Here is a 19,283-nt window from a genome sequence, read left to right as displayed (position 1 = left end):
CCTTCAGGAGCCCTAAGACAAAAATAGGAAGCTCGACAGTGGAGGATGTGGCCCCAGTGTGCAGGCAGCTCATTTTTCTGTTCCAGCTGAAGCTTGTAATTGGGTTTAGTCCCAGGCTAACTTCTCTTTGGCAGAATATCGTATAGGAGAGTGCCATACGACACACATTTATTAAGTATCTCCTGTGTGCCAGGAGGCACAGGTACTGGGGACACCCAGAGGAAAAAGGAAAGACAGTCTCTTTCTTGAAAGAATTTACAGTCTAATGGAGGAAGAAGATCACACCCAACAGAAAATCCAAAAAACAGGGAAGAAAGGAGGGAGGGAGAGACCCAGCACAGGCCCTGATGATGATGTAGTAGAACCCAAAGAGTGTGGCTGATGGGGAACGAAGAATTTCCAGACCTTTTGAACAATAGAGAGAATTCCAAAGTCAAGCCATGTTTTCTACTTCCACATATTTCTGAAAAGAGGACATTATTTTTCTAACATAATGGCAGAAAAAGTATAAGGGAAATAGTGTTCTCACATTATGTATGTGAGTATGAATGTATGAAAAGGGGAGTAAACATTTCCTTCTTTACTTTCTTTCTTTCCTTTTTTTTTTTTTTTTTTTTTTTGCATGGCAGTTGGAGTTAACTGACTTGCCCAGAGTCACACAGTTAAGTTTCTGATAGCAGATTTGAACTCAGATCTTCCTGATTCCAGGGCCAGGATTCCATCCACTTCACCATCCAGCTATCCCAATTCTCCTGCTTTCTTTTCATTTTGCTCTGACTTTTTACTTTTATAAGGCCATTTTGGAATTACTGTCATCCTCATCATAGTCCCTGGCGTGGCACAAGGCATCCAGAATGCTTTTGGATTCAAAGACTGTCCAGCTAGGACCATAAAGGAACTTCTGAGTAGGAGGTAGAAGTTGGACCACATGGCTGTTGAGGTTCCCTCCAACTGTCACGTTCTGACGACTGTTGAAGAGCAGCTTGACATGTTTAATTTATCATTTTAGGTCAAAATCAAACTCATAAAATTCCAAATAGGTTTCCTCCTAGATTTTACTCTGTATCATTCGTGTTATATTTATTTGCAAAAATAACCACACATGTGTTATTTTCTACAATATTTGCCAAACTCATTTAATCAAATCAAAGAAAACAATACTGTTTTGTCGTCTAAGTACTGTTATTTATTTATTTGCTCATTTGTTTATTTGTTCATTTTTTATTCTTAGGGATACCACCCACTTGGAGATTGAACCCTTCACACTTCTTGGTGTTTGTGCTGGGCTTATTCCATACCCTCACCATAACCAGTCCCCCAGGAATACTTACCAGTGTGCTATGGGGAAACAAGCCATGGGTAAGCTGTTGCTTCTTCAACTTGGGAATGTGACTAAAATAATTTCAAATATCATTTTAAAAAATCCTCGTCATTTCTTTTCATTTCACTAGTGTTATCAGTCTCTTGCAACTTGGAGAGCTTCTTATAGAGCTGAGTATTAAGAGTTTCACGATATATCTAAAGCATAAGCAAGAATAAAGGAAAGAGAAAAAAAAGAGGGTAGAAAGGGAATAAATGAGTATCTACAAAGCACCTCCTGGGTGTCTGCTCTTTACAAAAATTATCTCAACAACCCTGGAAGGGGGTGCTCTTAGGATTCTGAGGCAATCAGGCTAAAGGGTCACACAGCTAGTAAGTGTTTGGGTTGGCATTTGAACTTGGGCCCTGTGCTCTATCTGCTGTGTTACCTTGCTGCCCAAAGAGAGAGGAAGAGAAAGAAAGAAGGAAAGGGCAAGGTAGAGGGGGACCTGGTCCACATAGGCACCATGTTAGGGCTCGTGGGTACAGGGCGGGCTGCGGGCTCCCTCCCACTGGCCATCATTAGTGAGGGACAGCAAGGTGATCATAAAGGCCTCGCCTGAGGAAGAGGCGATGGATTCGAGCTTGGTCGGTTCTCCAGGCCATTGGTGGAGGGACTATGTCCGACTTAGTGTCAGGAGACGCAGGGCAGATCCCGCTTTGCCATTGGGCATCCTCTCAATCCTCCATTCCCTTATCTGAGGCCCCCAAGCTCTGGTCTAGGGAGGACCCCACCCTGGGCCTCGGACCCCAACGTGGTCGTCCCTGTGGCACCTCCATTGTGTGGGGCGGTGCTCCTGGTCCTTGTCCGGGGGGCCCCCTCCCCTTCCACCTTGGGGTCTCCTTATAGGGCAGGGCCAAATCCCAGCTTTTCCCTTCTGACTCTGGGGGTTGAGGGCTCCTCCAGCAGAACACACATGTTTTCATCCTGTTTGGCAGCAAAAGCTTCGAATTTGGGCCCACTATGAGCCTTGTGTCCCTCATCTAAGAACCAGCTGAGGTCAGTTTAAAAGAAAGTTCCTTTCCAAAAGCCAGCCATTGTTAGGTGATGGAATTTTTGCCGGCAGCCCCTGAAAAAGCTTGGGCGCGGGGAGAAGGCCTGTGGGGGTCTGAGATCCCAGATCGGAAGCCAGTCTGCAGAGTGGGCTGGGGTCTGTCCTCATACTCTAAAATGTAATTGGGGTGATCCTTTGGAAAGAAAAGTGAAATTGGTTATGGGAGAGGTGCGGCGTCACTGTTGGGGAACAAGTCGGAGAATAATTTCTCCTGTTTGTAGCCACTGTAACTGACTGGCTTGCAGCAGAGCCATCCCAGATTCCATCCGGGATTTTTTCCTCTTCGAAGTCCCCAGCCTGTTGCCTTGCTGTCACTTACCTGAATGATGTGATACCCTGTCGATTCACAGTAATTCCCAAAGGGAAAAAGCTCAATAGCAGCTCATCCATTTGCCTTTCCCATTCATCTTTCAGCAGCCATGAGGCTGGTTTCCCATTTTGTGTTTCTGACTTGCTAACAAGTTGAAATATACAGTAGTGAGCCCTCCATGTCAAGAAAGAACTGTCCCTTTTATTGGGTTTACCAAACCATTTTGTTCTGGGATGTGAATCCTGCCCCAAACAATACACCTTTTGTGAGGGACCTCCTGCAGAATTAAGTAGGGAAGCATCACCCCCATCACTGATTCCGCTCTTTGGGGGGACGTCTGAGAAAATGTCACCCAAGGGGCGGGGTGGGGAGGGAGAGACATCTACCTAGAGCTTCCTTAAAAAAAAAAAATTTAAAGAAGAGACTTGAAGTGAAGAAACAGCGTTTGTCTCCTCACAGCCCGAGCCTTTGTTTTGTGGCTCTGAGGAGTATGTGGACTCTGGGCTAGTTACCGCACACAGCTAAGCAGGATCACTGTGTACAGAAAGCCAATTCAGTGTCTGTGGAGTTCTTTTGTAGTTTGCTGTGTGAAGGGGTTTTTCTGGTTTTGTTTTGAGTGTCATTTGCAATTCATTGTCTGTGTTTTCTGAGGTTGGTGTATTCAGCTGCATTGACCCTGGGTCCGGCACATTTAGCTCCTTGGATACACTCTTCTGACGTTACTGCTGACGCTGGGAAGACAAAAGCCGCTGCATATCTTTAGCAATAAAAAAAAAAAAGCTTTTGTTTCTATTTGTTGTTACCAAACACCTGACTCTAAAGAAAATCCCTGAGATAAAACTACATTTTCTAAGTTGGCACATGACATGGCCATATTTCACTCTGGATACTGAAATAGCTATAAAAAGACTGAATCCTGTCTGTATTAAAAATTCAAAAGATAAGGGAGAGCCGGGAACTGAAGGAAGCCATCCAGGAGGCAGCCAAAGGGCTGGGCTTGAGAGTCCCCTCTTCCCTTTGAAGCTTGAACGAAGGTGGCTGTTCTGTGAAAACTCACATTCTGCCCCATTTAACCATTCAGTGAATAGGAAAGAATAATAAGTGAAAAACAGATTCAATATCATAGCTGTATCTTTTTTTTTTTTTTTTTTTGAATAGAAGATCTCATTTACTGACATTCTAATTATGTTTTCTGCAATGTGGCAAATGCATCTCTTTGACCCAGTTTCACTGAATGTTGAATGTAATATTTCTGAGGAGAAATTACCTTCCACTGCTTAGTACCAGCCCTTTCTCACAGCTTATAGAAATTGCACTCCAGATCTTGGAGTCCAACCAGCTATCACTGGTGAGAAGCAAAGTAAATAAATGAGACCTTGATGGTGGAGTAGGTGAAGAAAGAGGCAATAGATGAGGAACCTTTCTCTCGCTTTCTCTCTTTTAAACATCAAATTCTTATTCTTTCCACCTTCTTTCCTTTCTCTCCCAGCCAATCATCTTGTTTATCATCAAAGATTTAAAAATGGAGTGGGGGTGGAGGGAAGCAGTTCAGCAAATTACTGAGTACATTTTACAGGATGTTAATAGGACAAGGGATCCCAAAAGTCTTAATGCAATCTGCTGTTAAAATTTAAATTTTAAGCTTTAAATTATAATAGTTTAAGATTACACTAAGACCTTTGAGACATCCTGTATATGTTATATTCCTCACTTGTGTAGAACTCTATTTCTGCAATGAAGAGAAAAGATACCTATCTTTTCTTAACATTTTCTTTCAAGGACCAAGATTATTCGTTAGGATTCAATGTTCAGTGGGTGTTTTTTTTTTTTTTTTTCTGTGTCCATTGTTTCCCTTGTCATCCCTTTGCTTTAGTTTGAATCAGTTCATATAAAATTTCCCATACTTCTCTGAATTCTTCATATCCATTGTTTTTTATGATATGAGAACATTTCACTATGTTAATGGACTCCAGTTGGTTTTGCTATTGGTGAGCATCTACTTTTGTTTCTGATTTGTTACTAACAAACGTTGGAGGAAAACTGCTTTGAATTTTTTTTGGTGCCAAAGCATCTTTTTCACAAAGAAAGAAATGAATGAAAGCTAGATTATTTAAAAAAAAGCAACAGTAATAATAGGTAGTATTTTTAAAAATTTTTTTATTTTCCTTAGTTACATGTAAAAACATCTTTTTGTTATACATGTACATTCTTTTTTTTTTTATTACAAATTTCCTTATGAATCACATTAGAAGAAAAAAATCAGAACAAAAGGGGAAAACCACAAAAGGAAAAAACAAACGAAAAAGGGGGGAAAAGTGAACATAATATGTGTTGATTTACATTCATTCTGCATAGTTCTCTCTCTGGATGCAGATGGCATTTTCCATCCAGAGTTTATGGAGATTGCCTTGGATCACTGAATCACTGAGAAGAACTGAGTCTTTCATAGTAGATCATCGCACAGTCTTGCTGTTATTATGTACAATGTATTCCTGGTTCTTGTTTCACTCAGCATCAGTTCATGTAAATCTTTCTAGGCTCCCTAAGCATGGGCCTGCTCTGGGGCTTGGTGGCCTTCTGCCCAGGAGGCACTTCCTCTGTGTTTCTTGTTCTCTCCAGGCCTTACATTGACTGAATCCCACATAGTGGATTGACTTAGTGCATAGAGATTTAGACTGATAGTGATTATTTGTGTGATCTTGGGCAAGGCACCCAGCCTCTTGTGCTTTTGATAATCTTCTAGGAGTTATTTATTTAGTCCTAGACTGGTTGTGATCCACATTAAAGATGGCCTTGTCACTGAGGCACCATTTTTATTCCCATTCTACAGATGAAGAAACTGAGGCTGAGTGGTTAACTAAATTTCCCCAGAAATTAAAAGTGCGATTTGCTCTTCCTGATTCCTTGGTCCACCTGACCAAGCTGGGCACTCCTCTTCCAGGAGTTCCCTACACTGGTGTCCTTGGTATAATAGACCTAAAATGAATACACTCAAGTTTTGTAAATTATCGGGGAGGATAGAGAAGAAAGTGGGCTTGCCTATCAACATTCCAAGAGCTCCAGGGATAATGTGCTCAGTTATCAATATTCTCCATATCATCGATATTACATCATCCTTGTATGAACTCTGCCTTCTGATACTGAATCCTTAGATGACAGCTGTTTTAGAATAACTCACCCATTGACGTGGCAGCTTGCTTTTCATGATTGTTAACATTTGCAAAATTGTAGAAAAGCATTTTTTACACATTTAAATAATGAGTAAGAAGGTCTTGGGAGGGACAGATGTAGAAGTACATTTCTTTACAGCCCAGTTCTATTGAAATGAAATTGAAGGGAGGCAGAAATTATATTGATAAACTACTTTTTAACTTTCAATAAATGGTTAATCTTTTTTTTTTTTTTTAAAAGCTTCCCAAGTTAAAAGACTTGAATAGTGCGATGAGATCATAAACACAAAACATTTGTCTTAACTCTTTTTAGTATTTGGTTTGGTCAGTGATCCCTTGTAATGACTGAAAAACCATGATCACACCAGACGAGGTAGCACAATTTATAGCGGGATCCAGTCGCTGTGGCCTCGGTTTAGCTGCTCAGCCATTTGTTTCCCCGTCATTTAGTGATGCCCTTCTGGGGATTCAGAAGACATTTTTGGCAGCCTGGTGGGACATTGCCTGCATCCTCGTCTCAAGCTGGGGAAGGACTCACAATTGGAGGTGAAATCTGCACATAAATTTTCCGCGATCCTACGTAAAAGGACACACTTATTGTGAGTGAACTTTTACCACAGGCCTCACAGCAGTAATTCTGTTCCTGCACAATGAAGGTTTCATTGCCACATTGGATCACACCCTTTGTGAGGCCATATCAACATGCATTAATGGGTGATTGATAGAGCAAACTCCATAAGCCTCAGGTGGCTCTGGGTTTTCAGACCAGCCTTGGTGATTTAGCCAGAGGTGCTGGAATAAATCCATGTGGTTAGGCAGACTACCATGGAATTCCTAACGGCTTTCAAAGATCTCATAGTCTCTTAACAAAGATAATCTGTTATTCTCCTCAGTATGATTTTCTTCTTCCAGAATCACAACTAACATTCACAACTATGCTAATTCCTCTGTGTTTAGAACTTAGAGATTCTGCATGTTGAGTGAGGACGACCTGCGGTATATAACTTCACTATCTATCACCAATCAACAAATATTAGTTTGTGGAAATAAAATTAATATTAATGTAGGGCCCCTACGTCTCTCCTGGAAGACCATGAATGAGATTCCAGTTCACACAGGCACGAGTCATTATTTCTTTTCTGATCTTTAGTATACTTGCCTTTTCTTGTTGGCCTTTTGGAACAAAAAAATTCATGGGGGGAGGTCAGATGAATGACATGGGAAGACTAAAACATACCTCAGCTCCTAATCTACAACCATCTGATGAGTCTTGAGATTTTGAATTCTTCTGGATGACCTGGAATATTTATTGTGTCTCTAGGCTAGAATTCAGGCTCCTTTCTTTAAGCTCCTTGGGTTTAGAATAAAGTGTTTTTATTTAGGCAACTAATCTGTCAGAGGTGACTGTAGAGATGGGGTTCCTTGGCCAGTAGCCTTCGCTCTCATTCTGCCTAGGACCACCATCAACTACACTAGCAGGAAGGCCTGAGAGTTGCGATGGGAAAGAACCTTAAGCTTTTCATGGTTAGAGGGAACTCTAAAACGTCTCAAGACCTGGAGAAGCTGTGGAGGGAACCCAGTAGACTGTGCTCCTTGCTGGTTTGCTTCTTGTTATTCAGCACCAGACATTGAAATAGAAGACGTTTAGACATCTTTTCTTCTGGGTTTCTTTCTATTTCTTCATTATGGTCTTTATATCAGTTCCATGTTTGTTTATTCTTTTTAAAAGATCACTGTATATTTATTTTTGCCAATCCTCAAGATACTACTAGACAGTTCTAATGAATTAAAGATTTATTTGGGCTTCTTGTCTTTTAAATATTATTGAACAGAATGTATTATTAGCTTTATAGACTAGATTTTAACATTTATATTTGGGAATGTTTTCTGATCTTTGCAATGACCTTTTTCAGCTGCCTCTCCCCCCCACCCCTCAGGTTTAAAATGATCCTTTCCTTCCTTGAATTCACCCTTACACCACGTTTTTTGTTTTGATTTTTTTAACCTGTCTTGAGGACAAGTATGAAATCTCTTTATAGACTGTAGCTTCTAGCACAGATATGTCATGCATTTTTAAGCTCTACTTATTACTGTTCATGTATTTCAGATGCTAAAAATAAGTGATTTTTCTTTTCTTTTTTCCTTCCTCCATTACCAATAAAGGTACTATTGGATATAATCAACGGAATAGGATTGATACTCTCATGTACCTATTGGCCTATCCACAAAAGCCTATGGTAAAAACAAAAACCATAGAGCTGATAGATTTTGAGAAACTCCCGGCTGGGCAGAACGCCACGGTTGCCGTGATGAGCTATAGCGGCTACGATATTGAAGATGCCTTAGTCCTCAACAAGGCCTCCTTGGACAGAGGTAAGGAGAGGGCTTGGTGGGGGAGGTTGGGAGAACATGGCTGTGGGCACACACACAGCCTGAGGATGTCTGGATTGTTGAGTTATCCGAGAAAGCCCGGCAGACGGGTAAGGATGCTGGACCGGGTGAGAAACCAAGAGACCCAGGTCTAGCTCTGTGCCTTCCCTTCCAGGCCTCAGCATGCCCATCTCTGAATCTGTAAAATGGTCCCACCTGCTTGCTTTAGAGCCCCCTTGGATAGACAGCCTAGGAAAAAGGGCTTCCGTCAGTGCCGAGTTGTTATGCACAGGGAATATTTGGTGCATTAGTTGTTTGAGATTCAAGCAAGTTTCAGCACCTCATGGGTGACTTTCTGTCACCCAAACACAAGTCCTGTTTAGGATTACGGTTTTCTATTTACTTTAGATAGAATGGATTTCTAGAGCAGTGAGCAGAAGCTTGTACACCAGTGGTAACTCTCAGTGTTACCATCACACTTGAAGAGACGTCTCAGGTCAGACTCTGCTCTGGGAGATGAACTAAACAGTTTTGCCATCACTGGCCTTAAAATCAGTCTTGTTTGTTGTGACTCTAAACCTGCTGACTACGGCCCTGGTGATGTGTGGGCTCGAAAGGTCATAGATTGGAAGGAGGAACTTGCGTATTGTTCGGCACACATCCTGATAATACGCGGTTACTTTTTTAACAAGATGATAAACAACGCGAACGACTTTAACAATGAGGGAATTCTTTTCTCTAAATTGGTGGAGTGCTGAATTTTTATAAGTAGAACAACGAGCGGCAGTGAGCCACCTGAAATGAGAACGGATTTCTTTATTCCTGGTCCCTCACTGCCGCCCCCCTTCCCTGGCATTGCCCACTAGGCTTTCCCCACCCTCCTGCTAGTTGCTAGGCAGCAATCACAGTACTCCTAGACATGTGTCTTTGGCATTAATGTCGGCTGCACTTAATTTATGCTGCTTTTTCTCCCCAAACGACAACAGCCATGCTTTAAAACTAGATGTTTTCCTTTCTGATTAACTGGTAACGTTTATATGGAAACCTGAAGACTTTGCGATGTCTGTCAGAAACTCTGCAATGTCTTTTAATGATCTGAGTTTGCTGCCTCTGACTTTACAGCAACCACCTGTGAATAAAAGGCAAGTTACACTTGAGAGGAGAAAATCCTATATTGACACAAATTATATTACGCTGGTATCTCCTTCTCTTAATCACAATTGCGAGCCATTGGAAGCTCCTGTAGCCCTCTCCCAAGGAGCCAGAGGCCCTGTCTGAGCTCGGTACTGCCAGGGCAATAGTGTGCTGGGGCTACCGTTGGAGGAAAGCAAAGGCAATATGAAGATTTTAAATGTTCTGTGGCCAACCTTGATCATTTGTTTCTCTCTGTTGCTGGTTAATTCAGACTTGTTTAATCTACTTGTTTGAGGGCTACTTAGATACTTGCTTTCACTTTAGCCTTTCTTAAACCAAGTCCCCAGGTTTTCCAGAGAGGTTGAACTTTAGATCAGTATATTGAAAACTGACATTTATTATACCAGTTATAAAGCTCATTTGTACTGAGCTTTTCCTATTTAATTTTTTCTGAGATGTTAGTATATCTTGGAAAGGTTTTTCTCCAGGAGATAGATTATAGAGGTCAAAGCATGTCCACCTCCATTTTAGTCTTCAACATACAAAGTGGGCACGTAGTAAATGTTTGTTGAAACAAGTTGAGTTATAGAGTGTATCAGGTTAAAGGTAGAGTTGGCAAATGAATGAACAGCCTAGGTTTGCAGCTCTGGAACCAAGACTCTGGAGTCTTGAGCAGCTGCTTTTTGGGTGAAGATATTCTTGATGAATCAAGGTGGAGCCAATAGTCATGTCTTTTCCTCCCCAGATAGTCCAAGTTCAACTTGTTTATCCTGGTTAGTTTTCAGACAGTCAGTTGATCTCATTTTCTGCTCCTCTATTAACTAAAACTTAGACTCTTTTAAGCAGAAGAAACACTTTAAATAACCTGGGATTGCTGGCGTCCTCTGTCCCGTTCTCCTCACTGAAAGGGAAAAGTGGGTCTGCCTAAGGCCCCTTGCAGATGGCTGCATTGCCCCGTTGGTGCCTGGCAGCCAGCCTGCAGGGAGGAGCCTTTCCCACGGGCCCGCCTGGGCTGGGGCCTCGTCGGGCTTTCTCAGGGTGCAGCCTCCCAGGGCTTGGGCCTGTGGGCAGAGATGGGGAAGGAATCCGTTTTTGTGGAAAAAATCATTGGGGTTGTGGATGCCTAGAAAAGGAGGGATGCCCGCTGCCCTGGCATCCTGGGACCGCCAGGAGATGCAAAGCATTCTCCTGGTGTGGGGGCTTGATTGATGGTGGGGGGAACGTGGCGGCCCAGCCAGCCAGCGATGCGCTGAGATCTCTGGCCCAGCCTCCCTGGGGTGAGGGCTCATCATGGCAGTCTGGGCTCTGGAACGCAGGGACGCCTGATGGAGTACTAGCTAGGTGGAAAGCACCGTGCAGAGCACTGCGTACGCGCAGGGTACAGTCCTGCCCTCAGAGAGCCCACGTGTGGGGTGGCGAGCAATTCATCTCCCAAAGGACTGAGTTTGCGTGTATAGGAGTGGGAGGGTAGAGTTTCCTCTGCCTCCCTGGGATGGACTGTGCCGAGAGGCCCCCTCCTGCGGTCAGGGGAGCCCTGGATTCCGGGCCCGGGACCTGAGCCCCATCCTCTGGCTTGGGAGCCCCCATGTTTGCAGAGTGAAGCATGTGGCCTGGGTGCCAGGTGGGAAATGCTGTGCCCTCCCGTCCATGGCTTCCTGTGGCCAGGGTGCCATCGCCTGCGGCTGGTTACAAACCAGGGTTCCCGTGAGGGCGGCGTGAAAGGCAGTTCTCCGTCTAACCGTCTAACCTTTCATTTCAGGCTTTGGCCGCTGCCTCGTGTATAAAAACGCCAAATGCACATTGAAGCGCTACACCAATCAAACTTTTGATAAAGTGATGGGGCCGATGCTGGACGCAGCCACGAGGAAACCCATCTGGCGGCATGAAATTTTAGATGCCGACGGCATTTGTTCTCCAGGTAAGAGTCACTTTGCAAGCGCTTTTTCTCATGAATATTGGCAGGGAATTAGGTGATGCTCGTAGTATGCAGAGGCTCCCACAGCCTGTGTCGGAGGCAAAACCAGGCTAGGCTGCCTTGGAAGGCAAATCCCTTAACCTTTCAGTGCCCCATTGGAGAAATGTTTCCATCCCAGAAGGCCCTGGGCCCAGGCCTTGCCCCCACTCACACTCCCCCAATGAAGAGGAACGAATTCCTGTCCCACCTGCTTGCTCAGTTTTAATTAAGAATTCACTCTGTGGGTGGGGGTGGGGGCAGGACAGGGAGGAGAGATGTTGGAAATGAACTTCTGGGAAGAAGAGGTGCATTTGAGGAGATGGAGAGTATGTTTTGAGATCTCTTTGAAACATTAAATATTAGGGTTTATAGTGTGACACATGTGAACCACATCAGATTCCCATGGCATGTGACTGTTTCATGATCTGAAGGTTGGGAGGTTCCTCACAGCTCTCCAGCCTGTGGCCGTGGCAAATCCATCATGATGTAAAGACCGGCCTCGTAATAGCGAACAGCAGCCTAGACCTGGGCCTGGGACACCGCAGGGAGGGATGGGAAACACCTCCTGGGCTCTTTGCAGGCTCTGCGCCTGGTGAGGGGGGTGCAGAGGGAGCTTGTCTTCCCGGAGGGCCCATTCCAGCATAAAGCACACACGTGTGAGTCATCAGTGCGCCCTCCACAGAGGAAGAGTGCAAGTCATCTTCTTGGTTCAAAAGTAAAGGTGGTATTTGCTGGTAGAAGAAAATAATTTTATTTTACTGATATGCTCTAAGTCGATTATTCTTATCCACCCTCAGGTTTTAAATGTTGGGCCTTCTTCCTTCATGGAAGTGTGGTTGTGTTTCAGTTGTTTTCACTCATGTCTGACTCTTCGTGACCCCATTTGGTGGTTGTTGGAGTTTTATTTTTTTGTTTCTTGGCAAAGATACAGGAGTTTGCCATTTCCTTCTCCTGCTCATTTTACAAATGGGGAAACTGAGGCAAACAGTGACTTGCCCAGGGTCACACAGCTAGGAAGTGTCCGAGGCAGGCTTTGAACTCCGAAAGAGGAGTCCTCCTGCCTCCAGCACTGGTGCTCTCCGCTGCACCAGAGTGACAGTGCTGTGAAATGTGGCCTTAAGTCCCCCGGCCATAAACTCCTACCCTGGGTGTCAGGTCCTGTGCTCTTATCTTCCCCGGGTGGCTTTCAGAAGCCGGCGGGTGATAACAGGTATGGCCCCTTGGGGGAAGATCCCCTTGTGCGGAGTCCGACCAGAACGTCCTGTTTCTTTCAGGAAGGTGAGGTGGAAATCTAATGTTGTTCGGGTTGTTTTTTAGGGGAGAAAGTGGAAAACAAACAGGTGCTTGTGAACAAATCGATGCCGACAGTCACCCAGATTCCCCTGGAGGGGAGCAGCGTGCCTCAGCAGCCGCAGTATAAAGATGTCCCCATAACGTAGGTGTCTGCGCCACTGGCTCGGCCCCAGGGGCTCACTGTGCTGGGCAGGAAGGGGAGGGGCTGCTGGAGGTCTGTCCCTGCCCGCGGGCACTGGTCCGGGAGGCCACACTCACCCCCATGTGAGTCTGTAGCAGAGCCTCGAATCCAGGGCCACCTGGGGCCCAAGGGCAGAGGAGGGGGAGGGCCGTCCAAGCTGGGCTGCAGAGATGAGCAGCTTCCGGTGGTCGGGGCAGGGAGAAGTGTCAAGGGGGGAAATGCAACTCCTGGTGTTCTGGGAAAATGAAACTAGAATTACATGCTGGCTCTGTGGTACTAGTTTGCTGTATTCCTTGGGAAATCATTTTTGCTGCAGGAGTTAGCTGGTAGCTGAGGCTATCATTCTTAGTCTGTCAAACTAAAATTGACCAATAAGATTTTTTAGAAAACAAATTTAATTTGCAGCATTTAAGTGTATGTTAGGTATTTGTGTGAGGGGATGCATCCCCCCCCCCCCCCCCCACACACACACACACATTGGTATGCACATATGCACAGAACTTGGCACGTAGTAAGCATTTAGTAAATACTTATCATGGAGGACTGATTACTGCCCTTGAAACCTAGTGTCTATAGCTAGAAATGACCATATGCTGATACTGTTCAGCCCCTACATTCTCTTTTTTGTGGCTTAGATTTTGAGTTGTTTATATGTCAGGGGAGACATTTTGAGATGACATCTTCTTACTGAAGTTGAAACAAGGACAGGACTTGAGACTGACACAAACTAGAACCTGATGGGCTCTCTGAAAGTCAGGAGGCATGTTACCTTTCACTCTAGAGAGAGGTTACTGGAAAGCTGCTGCTCTTAGGATGATGGGAGCTCCCCACAAAGGGATCCAGTAAGGTCCCAAAGCAGTCATTGGGGGGGAATGAAGTCTGGCTCAATGCTTCTTTGGGAGAGGCCGTGTAGACTCAGAGACAAAGGGCCAGGGCCGCTGCACTTGCAAGAGATGGTGTGATGGCAGCATGATGATAGGGAAGGGAAGCAGCTGTTTGGGCTCTACTTGGTGCTCAGGAAGGGCAGCCCAGGAAAACATTTCATTTCTCTCTTTTCCTTAGCTACAAAGGTGCTACAGATTCCTACATCGAAAAAGTAATGATATCCTCCAATGCAGAGGATGCTTTTCTCATCAAAATGCTGTTAAGGCAGACGAGACGGCCGGAGATTGGAGACAAATTCAGTAGTCGCCATGGTCAAAAAGGTAAATTGCATTTCTTTTAAAAAAAGCTTTCAAAATGAACTTGTTGAAAATAGGTGTATGCCTATCTTTGTACATACTGTTATATGTCTTCTTTAAAATAGTTTTAGTCATTTATTTTATTACTGAAAAGATGTGTTCTTAGTTCACATTCATCTTTTTCTAAGACTGAACAGGGTGACTGCTGCATACTCTGGGCTTGCTGTTACACCCAGCATCGCCATAGCCGCTGGGCGGGACGTGATGTGCTGTGGGCCTCGTGTTCGTTGCCTATTAGGGACTGTTTCTGTTTATTCTTGTAGCCCAGAATGCGGCTCATCTTTTTAGAGGGTGACCTCTTTCCCCTCCGCAGGCCTTCCTTGACCGTACTTCAGTTTTCTGACTCGGGTTTCTCTTCCCCGTCCCCAGCCCAGCTTGCTCTGTCATAGAGCGTCGCCATGACTCCTCCATCATTGTCTCCTCAGTGTTCCCTCCATCCCTGGCCTTTGTCTCTTGGCGGGTGACGCACCGAGCCGAAGGCCATAACCAACCACTCTGGTTGCCAACAACCCCAACCTCCCTTTTAGGCACTGACAGTTCACTCCCACAGAAGTGGCCCCGTGTGTGAAGCCGCCTCCATGCGGCTCCTTGTAGGCGATGTGGTGGGCGCCTGTCTTGGGCACGTGCACCAGGCAGCCTGTGCCAGGGGTGGGACGCCGCAGCATCCCCAGCCAGGGGTCCTTCAGGGCAGTGCCCGCGGGAGCGTTGGACGCTTCTTGCGGGAAGGATTTGCCAGTGCTGGTCAGTCCGTCAGCACTTGTGGGTTCTGGTCTGGTCCTGGGGCGGAGGGGGCAAAGAAGGCCCCAGCACTGCCCCCAGAGAGCTCCTGGGGAAAGTGGGAGCTGGTCAGTCAGGGACGGGCAGGAGATGGCGTGCTGTCTCCGCAGCCCCGGCTCCTTCCCCCACCGCACCCTGCCTTGGACGCAGCAGGAGCCCAGAGAGACGGCCTCGCCGTGGTTCCGCTGGGCCGAGGGGAGGGAGGGTGCGCTGTCAGAGGCCTTCCCCGCTTTCCCCGTCTCGCAGAGAATCTCTGCTGGAACAGAGAATCGCAGGCAGATTTTGTTTTAGGGGAGGGCGACTGGCACATCTCTGTGGAACCAAATGAAAGGCGTTCTCTTGAGTTTTGGTGACCTTTCACTTGTGCTGAGGAGTTTGTCTTTGGAGTTTTCCTTTTCCAGATGGCTTTTAATCCAAGGGTAAAAATCCTCTGATTAATCTGGATTCCCTTGTTTGTCCTCCATGACAACTTCATCAAATTTATTGGAAGGGGGTAACAAGGCAGGTAACAGAGCTTTTATGCAATAGGAACGGATGCACACCCGGCCTCCAATTTAGATGTGTTCCTCTTTTAGTTACATAGAAAGCTTGACTGCTTTATAAAAACCCAGCCCTCTCAGCCTTGTCTCTCCATCTAGTTTTGACTACAGGAGTCCTACAGTAGTAACATTCTGGGAATGTTTTTCATATTCTATTTTCTACTACAGCTTTTAGAGCTGTAACTAAAATTATTTAAAAGTAAACTAAGGAGAGGTAATAATATTTTGTCTATCCCCCCCAAAAAATTTATGATCTTGTTATGGAGTTAAAACTCATTTGAATCTTTGTTTTTCTTTAAAAAATTTTTTTTCTTTGTTATTATGAACTCAGTAAACATCAACATATTAATATATGTCTGATTGAAGTATGCATTTCAGTATACAAAGAAAAATATATGCATGCCTATAAGTATGTGTGTATATACACACATATACACATGTGCTCATATATGAGATTATGAACTTCTGCTCCATACTACAACTTGTTTTTTTTTAATAGTTCAAATATAATACAGTAGTTTTGATGCCATTGTGATTGTTTTTCCTTCTGAACTTCTTTTGCCCTGTTCTTTGTTTGTTTTTTAATTATTCTTTGTTGTTCTTTTCTTGCCATTTTAAAGTAATCCTTTTCATTATTCTTGTCCTTCACACAACTCTCTCCTACTCCCTCACCCCCAGTTCCTTCCTGGCAACGAATCATTCTGGTTATGGAAAATAATGGAAAATAAATTCACGCATTAGGTATGTCTGACAATTCTGTATCTCTTGTCTATCCTCTCTGTGCCAGGAGATGATAGCTGTTTTGTGTATCTGAAGCATCCTGACGTGGGAGAGGGATTTGATTTCTTTATTAAAAACAGTGGGATCTTGAGGTAGATCAATTTGGCTCAATCAGAGGAAAAGCTTTTTAGTGGTTAGAGTTATCCTAAAAATGGAAGGAGGTTCTTTGGGAGATAAATGAGAGATCGACCTCTCACTCAGGGTCTTCAGGTGAAGAGTGATAATTCTGGAATGTGGTAGAGGGATTTTTGTTCATTCCCTGTTGAACTAGATGGTATCCAAGACCTTGAGCTTCTTTAGTTCTTGATTGCCCTTTATAGGTCATCCACTTCTTAAATTATCTCTTCCGTCAAACATTTTCTCTCCTCATGTTGCCCAGTAAGCTCTTAGCTACTTCCCCTAAGAAATATTTTATATATACACTAAAAAAGTTAAAAATTTAAAAATACATGTTTGAAAAAATAATTTTGTATATTGGTTGCTGCAGTAAAATATTCAGAAAGCCAAAGCTAATTGTTTCTCTTAATTATACTTAAGTTATAATCCTATTTAGGGTGGGAGCACTGTTAACATTTCTTTATATCTACTCCACAGTGACTTTTCAGTCAACAAGCATTTATTAAGTACATACTATGTGTCAGGCTTGTGTAGAATTGTAGATAGTGCTATACAAATAGTCATTCAGTGAAAGTGAAATTAAAGTGCTCATTTTGACTTTCCAATTAAATGAATATAATGTTACATTAATATATTAATGGTTTTTTTCTCCATGATATTAAGAAAATTAGATGATAAGCTTATTAAAGATAGGGTTCTTTTATTTCTTTCTTTTCATCCACATCTTCTAATATTTAGAATTCGCCAGATCAAGTCAACAAGCATTTCTTGAGTGCATACTGTTTTCCAGGCACTGTGTTAAAGTCTGGGGATACAGAGGAGGGAAGACTCCAGTATCTGCTCTAAGAAAGCTTAGATATTGCAGATGAAACAATATAAGGGTTTTTTTGGGAAAGGCTCTAATTTTTCTGGTACAATAGACTAGAATGCAATAGTACTACTGATGAATGTGAGACTGTTAGGAAAGGGAGAAAAATGATAACTTCAGTTAGTAGATATGTTATTTAAGATAATAGTGGAACATCTATAATCATTTGAGAAGAATTCTTTTATAACAAGAATGTATATTTTATAATGAACAGCAAGAATATAATTTTGATAGAAAACATTGATTAAAATCAAGTGTTCCTGGTGTGATATTTGAATTAAATTCTCCAACTAGTGATTTAAATAGTAATTTAAATCAGTGGTCTCCAACTTTTTAAATTACAATTCCCATCTGTAAACATTTTTGAGTTTGATGTATTCCCAATCTGCATATACTTACTCATTCTTAAATTATTCACGGTACTAATAATTATATGTATTATAAAACCTATACAAAATGGGAATTTTAAAGGATGAAATAAAAAAGAAATAAATTTGATCTTAAAGTCATGAAAATACTGGAGTTGAATAAGTAGGAGAATAACATGGTCAGAAAATTACTGGATCAGTTGTGGCAAGGATGGATAGGAGAGGGGGTATCCATCAAGTCAGAGAAACCAAATAGGCGACTCTTTCATGTTTCCAGGCATGAGATGATGAGGGCCTGAACAGTGGTAGTTATTTGAGTAGAAAGAAAGGGACAGATGTAAAAGACTTCATTTCCATCTATGTAAAATCTAGTAACCAATGGAATCTGTAGAGTGGAAGGTAAAGTAAGAGTTAAGAGAGTCTCAGGGGTGTAAGCCTCGAGGCCTGGAGGAAAGGTGATGTCCTTGCAGAGGTGGGGAGGCTTAAGGGAAGCAGATTTGGGAGGGAGGCTCATGGTGACTGTTGTGGTTACCTTGAATTTGAGATTCCTATGGTGATCCAAGAGAAAGTTAGGGTGGGTAGGTAGCTACGTAGTCCCAAGAGCTATTACAGTGAGATGGTATTTACACCCATGGAAATGGATGAGGTTACCTAGTGAAGGTAAGCAGAGGGAAGAGAATAGGGCCCGCAACCGAGCTTTGGGGGACAACCCATTCCCTAGGAGGGCTGAGGTAGATAATGATTCAGCCAAGAGGACTGAGAAGGAGGAGTCATATGGGATGGAGGTATCACAGGAATAACAAGATGGGGATCTCCCTAGGACCTTTCAGACCTCTTCACAACAGAAATCATTCATCAAGCATTTGTAAAGCAACTTCAGCTGTTTCCATAGTCTGGGACACCAAGATCCAAAAGAAGATAAAGAATAAGCCCCCAAACCCAGAAATTGGTGTTTACTGACCTTGAGTTTATGCAGCATCTTCTCCATCCCAAAGCTGCACTAGCAGACTCAAGAACCCCAGGCAGGCTTACATCCAGACTCACGCCAACACCCTGATGCTTCCTCCTCACCCCCTCTTGGAGCTCCAGGCTATGGACGTTTCCTTGAGCCTCAACAACCAGCTTGATTATTGCTTAGTCTGTGGGGGCCAGAACCTGGAAGCACCCGTCCTGGTGGCAGGGAAATCAGCCTCTACCAGTGCCATGAAAAGCAGGCTCTGAACTGTCCTCATGGCCCAAGAGCTAAAAAACAGAGGCAGTAAGACAGACCAACAGATAAGTACCTCGTGCATGGGCTGTGCAGCATTCTGCCACACCTCAGGGAAAAGCACAGCCTCCAGCAAGGGCCAGTTCTTGTGCCCTTTCCCCCTGGAAGTCATTTGGGGCAAAAATCCAGGGAGACCCACAAAGGAAAAATAGTAATAGTAGGAAGGAATAGGGCCTCTTGTATGAAGAATACAGAGAAAAGACAGACCAGGTGATTATAGGAATCACGAATTGAGAATAAAGAGCCAGAATAAATAGAAAGACAAGATAAAAGAAAAAAATGAAAGAAATCCTTTTGGAAAGGAGTACCAAAAAATGGGGGGGGGGGGAATACCTAATGATAAAGAATAGCTGAAAGGAGAATCTATCTCACTGAGAAGGAAAAAGAGGGGGAAGAATTATATAACCAGATAAAAGCAAGAGGGGGCAATTAATAAAACCCTCAAGGGTAAGAAATGACAAATGAGGAGGGACTTAAGGGAGGAGAAGAGAGCCAATGAG

At 43.7% G+C, this 19,283-nt stretch overlaps 1 protein-coding gene across 1 annotated transcript in view; it reads left to right on the top strand.

Annotated features, from left to right (window-relative positions):
- POLR3B (RNA polymerase III subunit B) overlaps positions 1 to 19,283 on the top strand; it is a 125,569-nt gene that overhangs the window by 69,791 nt on the left and 36,495 nt on the right. The window contains exons 19-23 of the mRNA XM_012550622.3: positions 1,232 to 1,359; positions 8,058 to 8,267; positions 11,158 to 11,316; positions 12,670 to 12,787; positions 13,889 to 14,031. Of these exons, the coding sequence (XP_012406076.2) occupies positions 1,232 to 1,359; positions 8,058 to 8,267; positions 11,158 to 11,316; positions 12,670 to 12,787; positions 13,889 to 14,031 (758 nt within the window). The remainder of the gene's footprint in view (positions 1 to 1,231; positions 1,360 to 8,057; positions 8,268 to 11,157; positions 11,317 to 12,669; positions 12,788 to 13,888; positions 14,032 to 19,283) is intronic.

Source organism: Sarcophilus harrisii, chromosome 5 (genome assembly GCF_902635505.1).
Source record: "Sarcophilus harrisii chromosome 5, mSarHar1.11, whole genome shotgun sequence".
Taxonomy (NCBI): Eukaryota; Metazoa; Chordata; class Mammalia; order Dasyuromorphia; family Dasyuridae; genus Sarcophilus; species Sarcophilus harrisii.
Note: the sequence above shows the minus strand (reverse complement) of the source record. Positions and strands in the feature narration are given on the sequence as shown.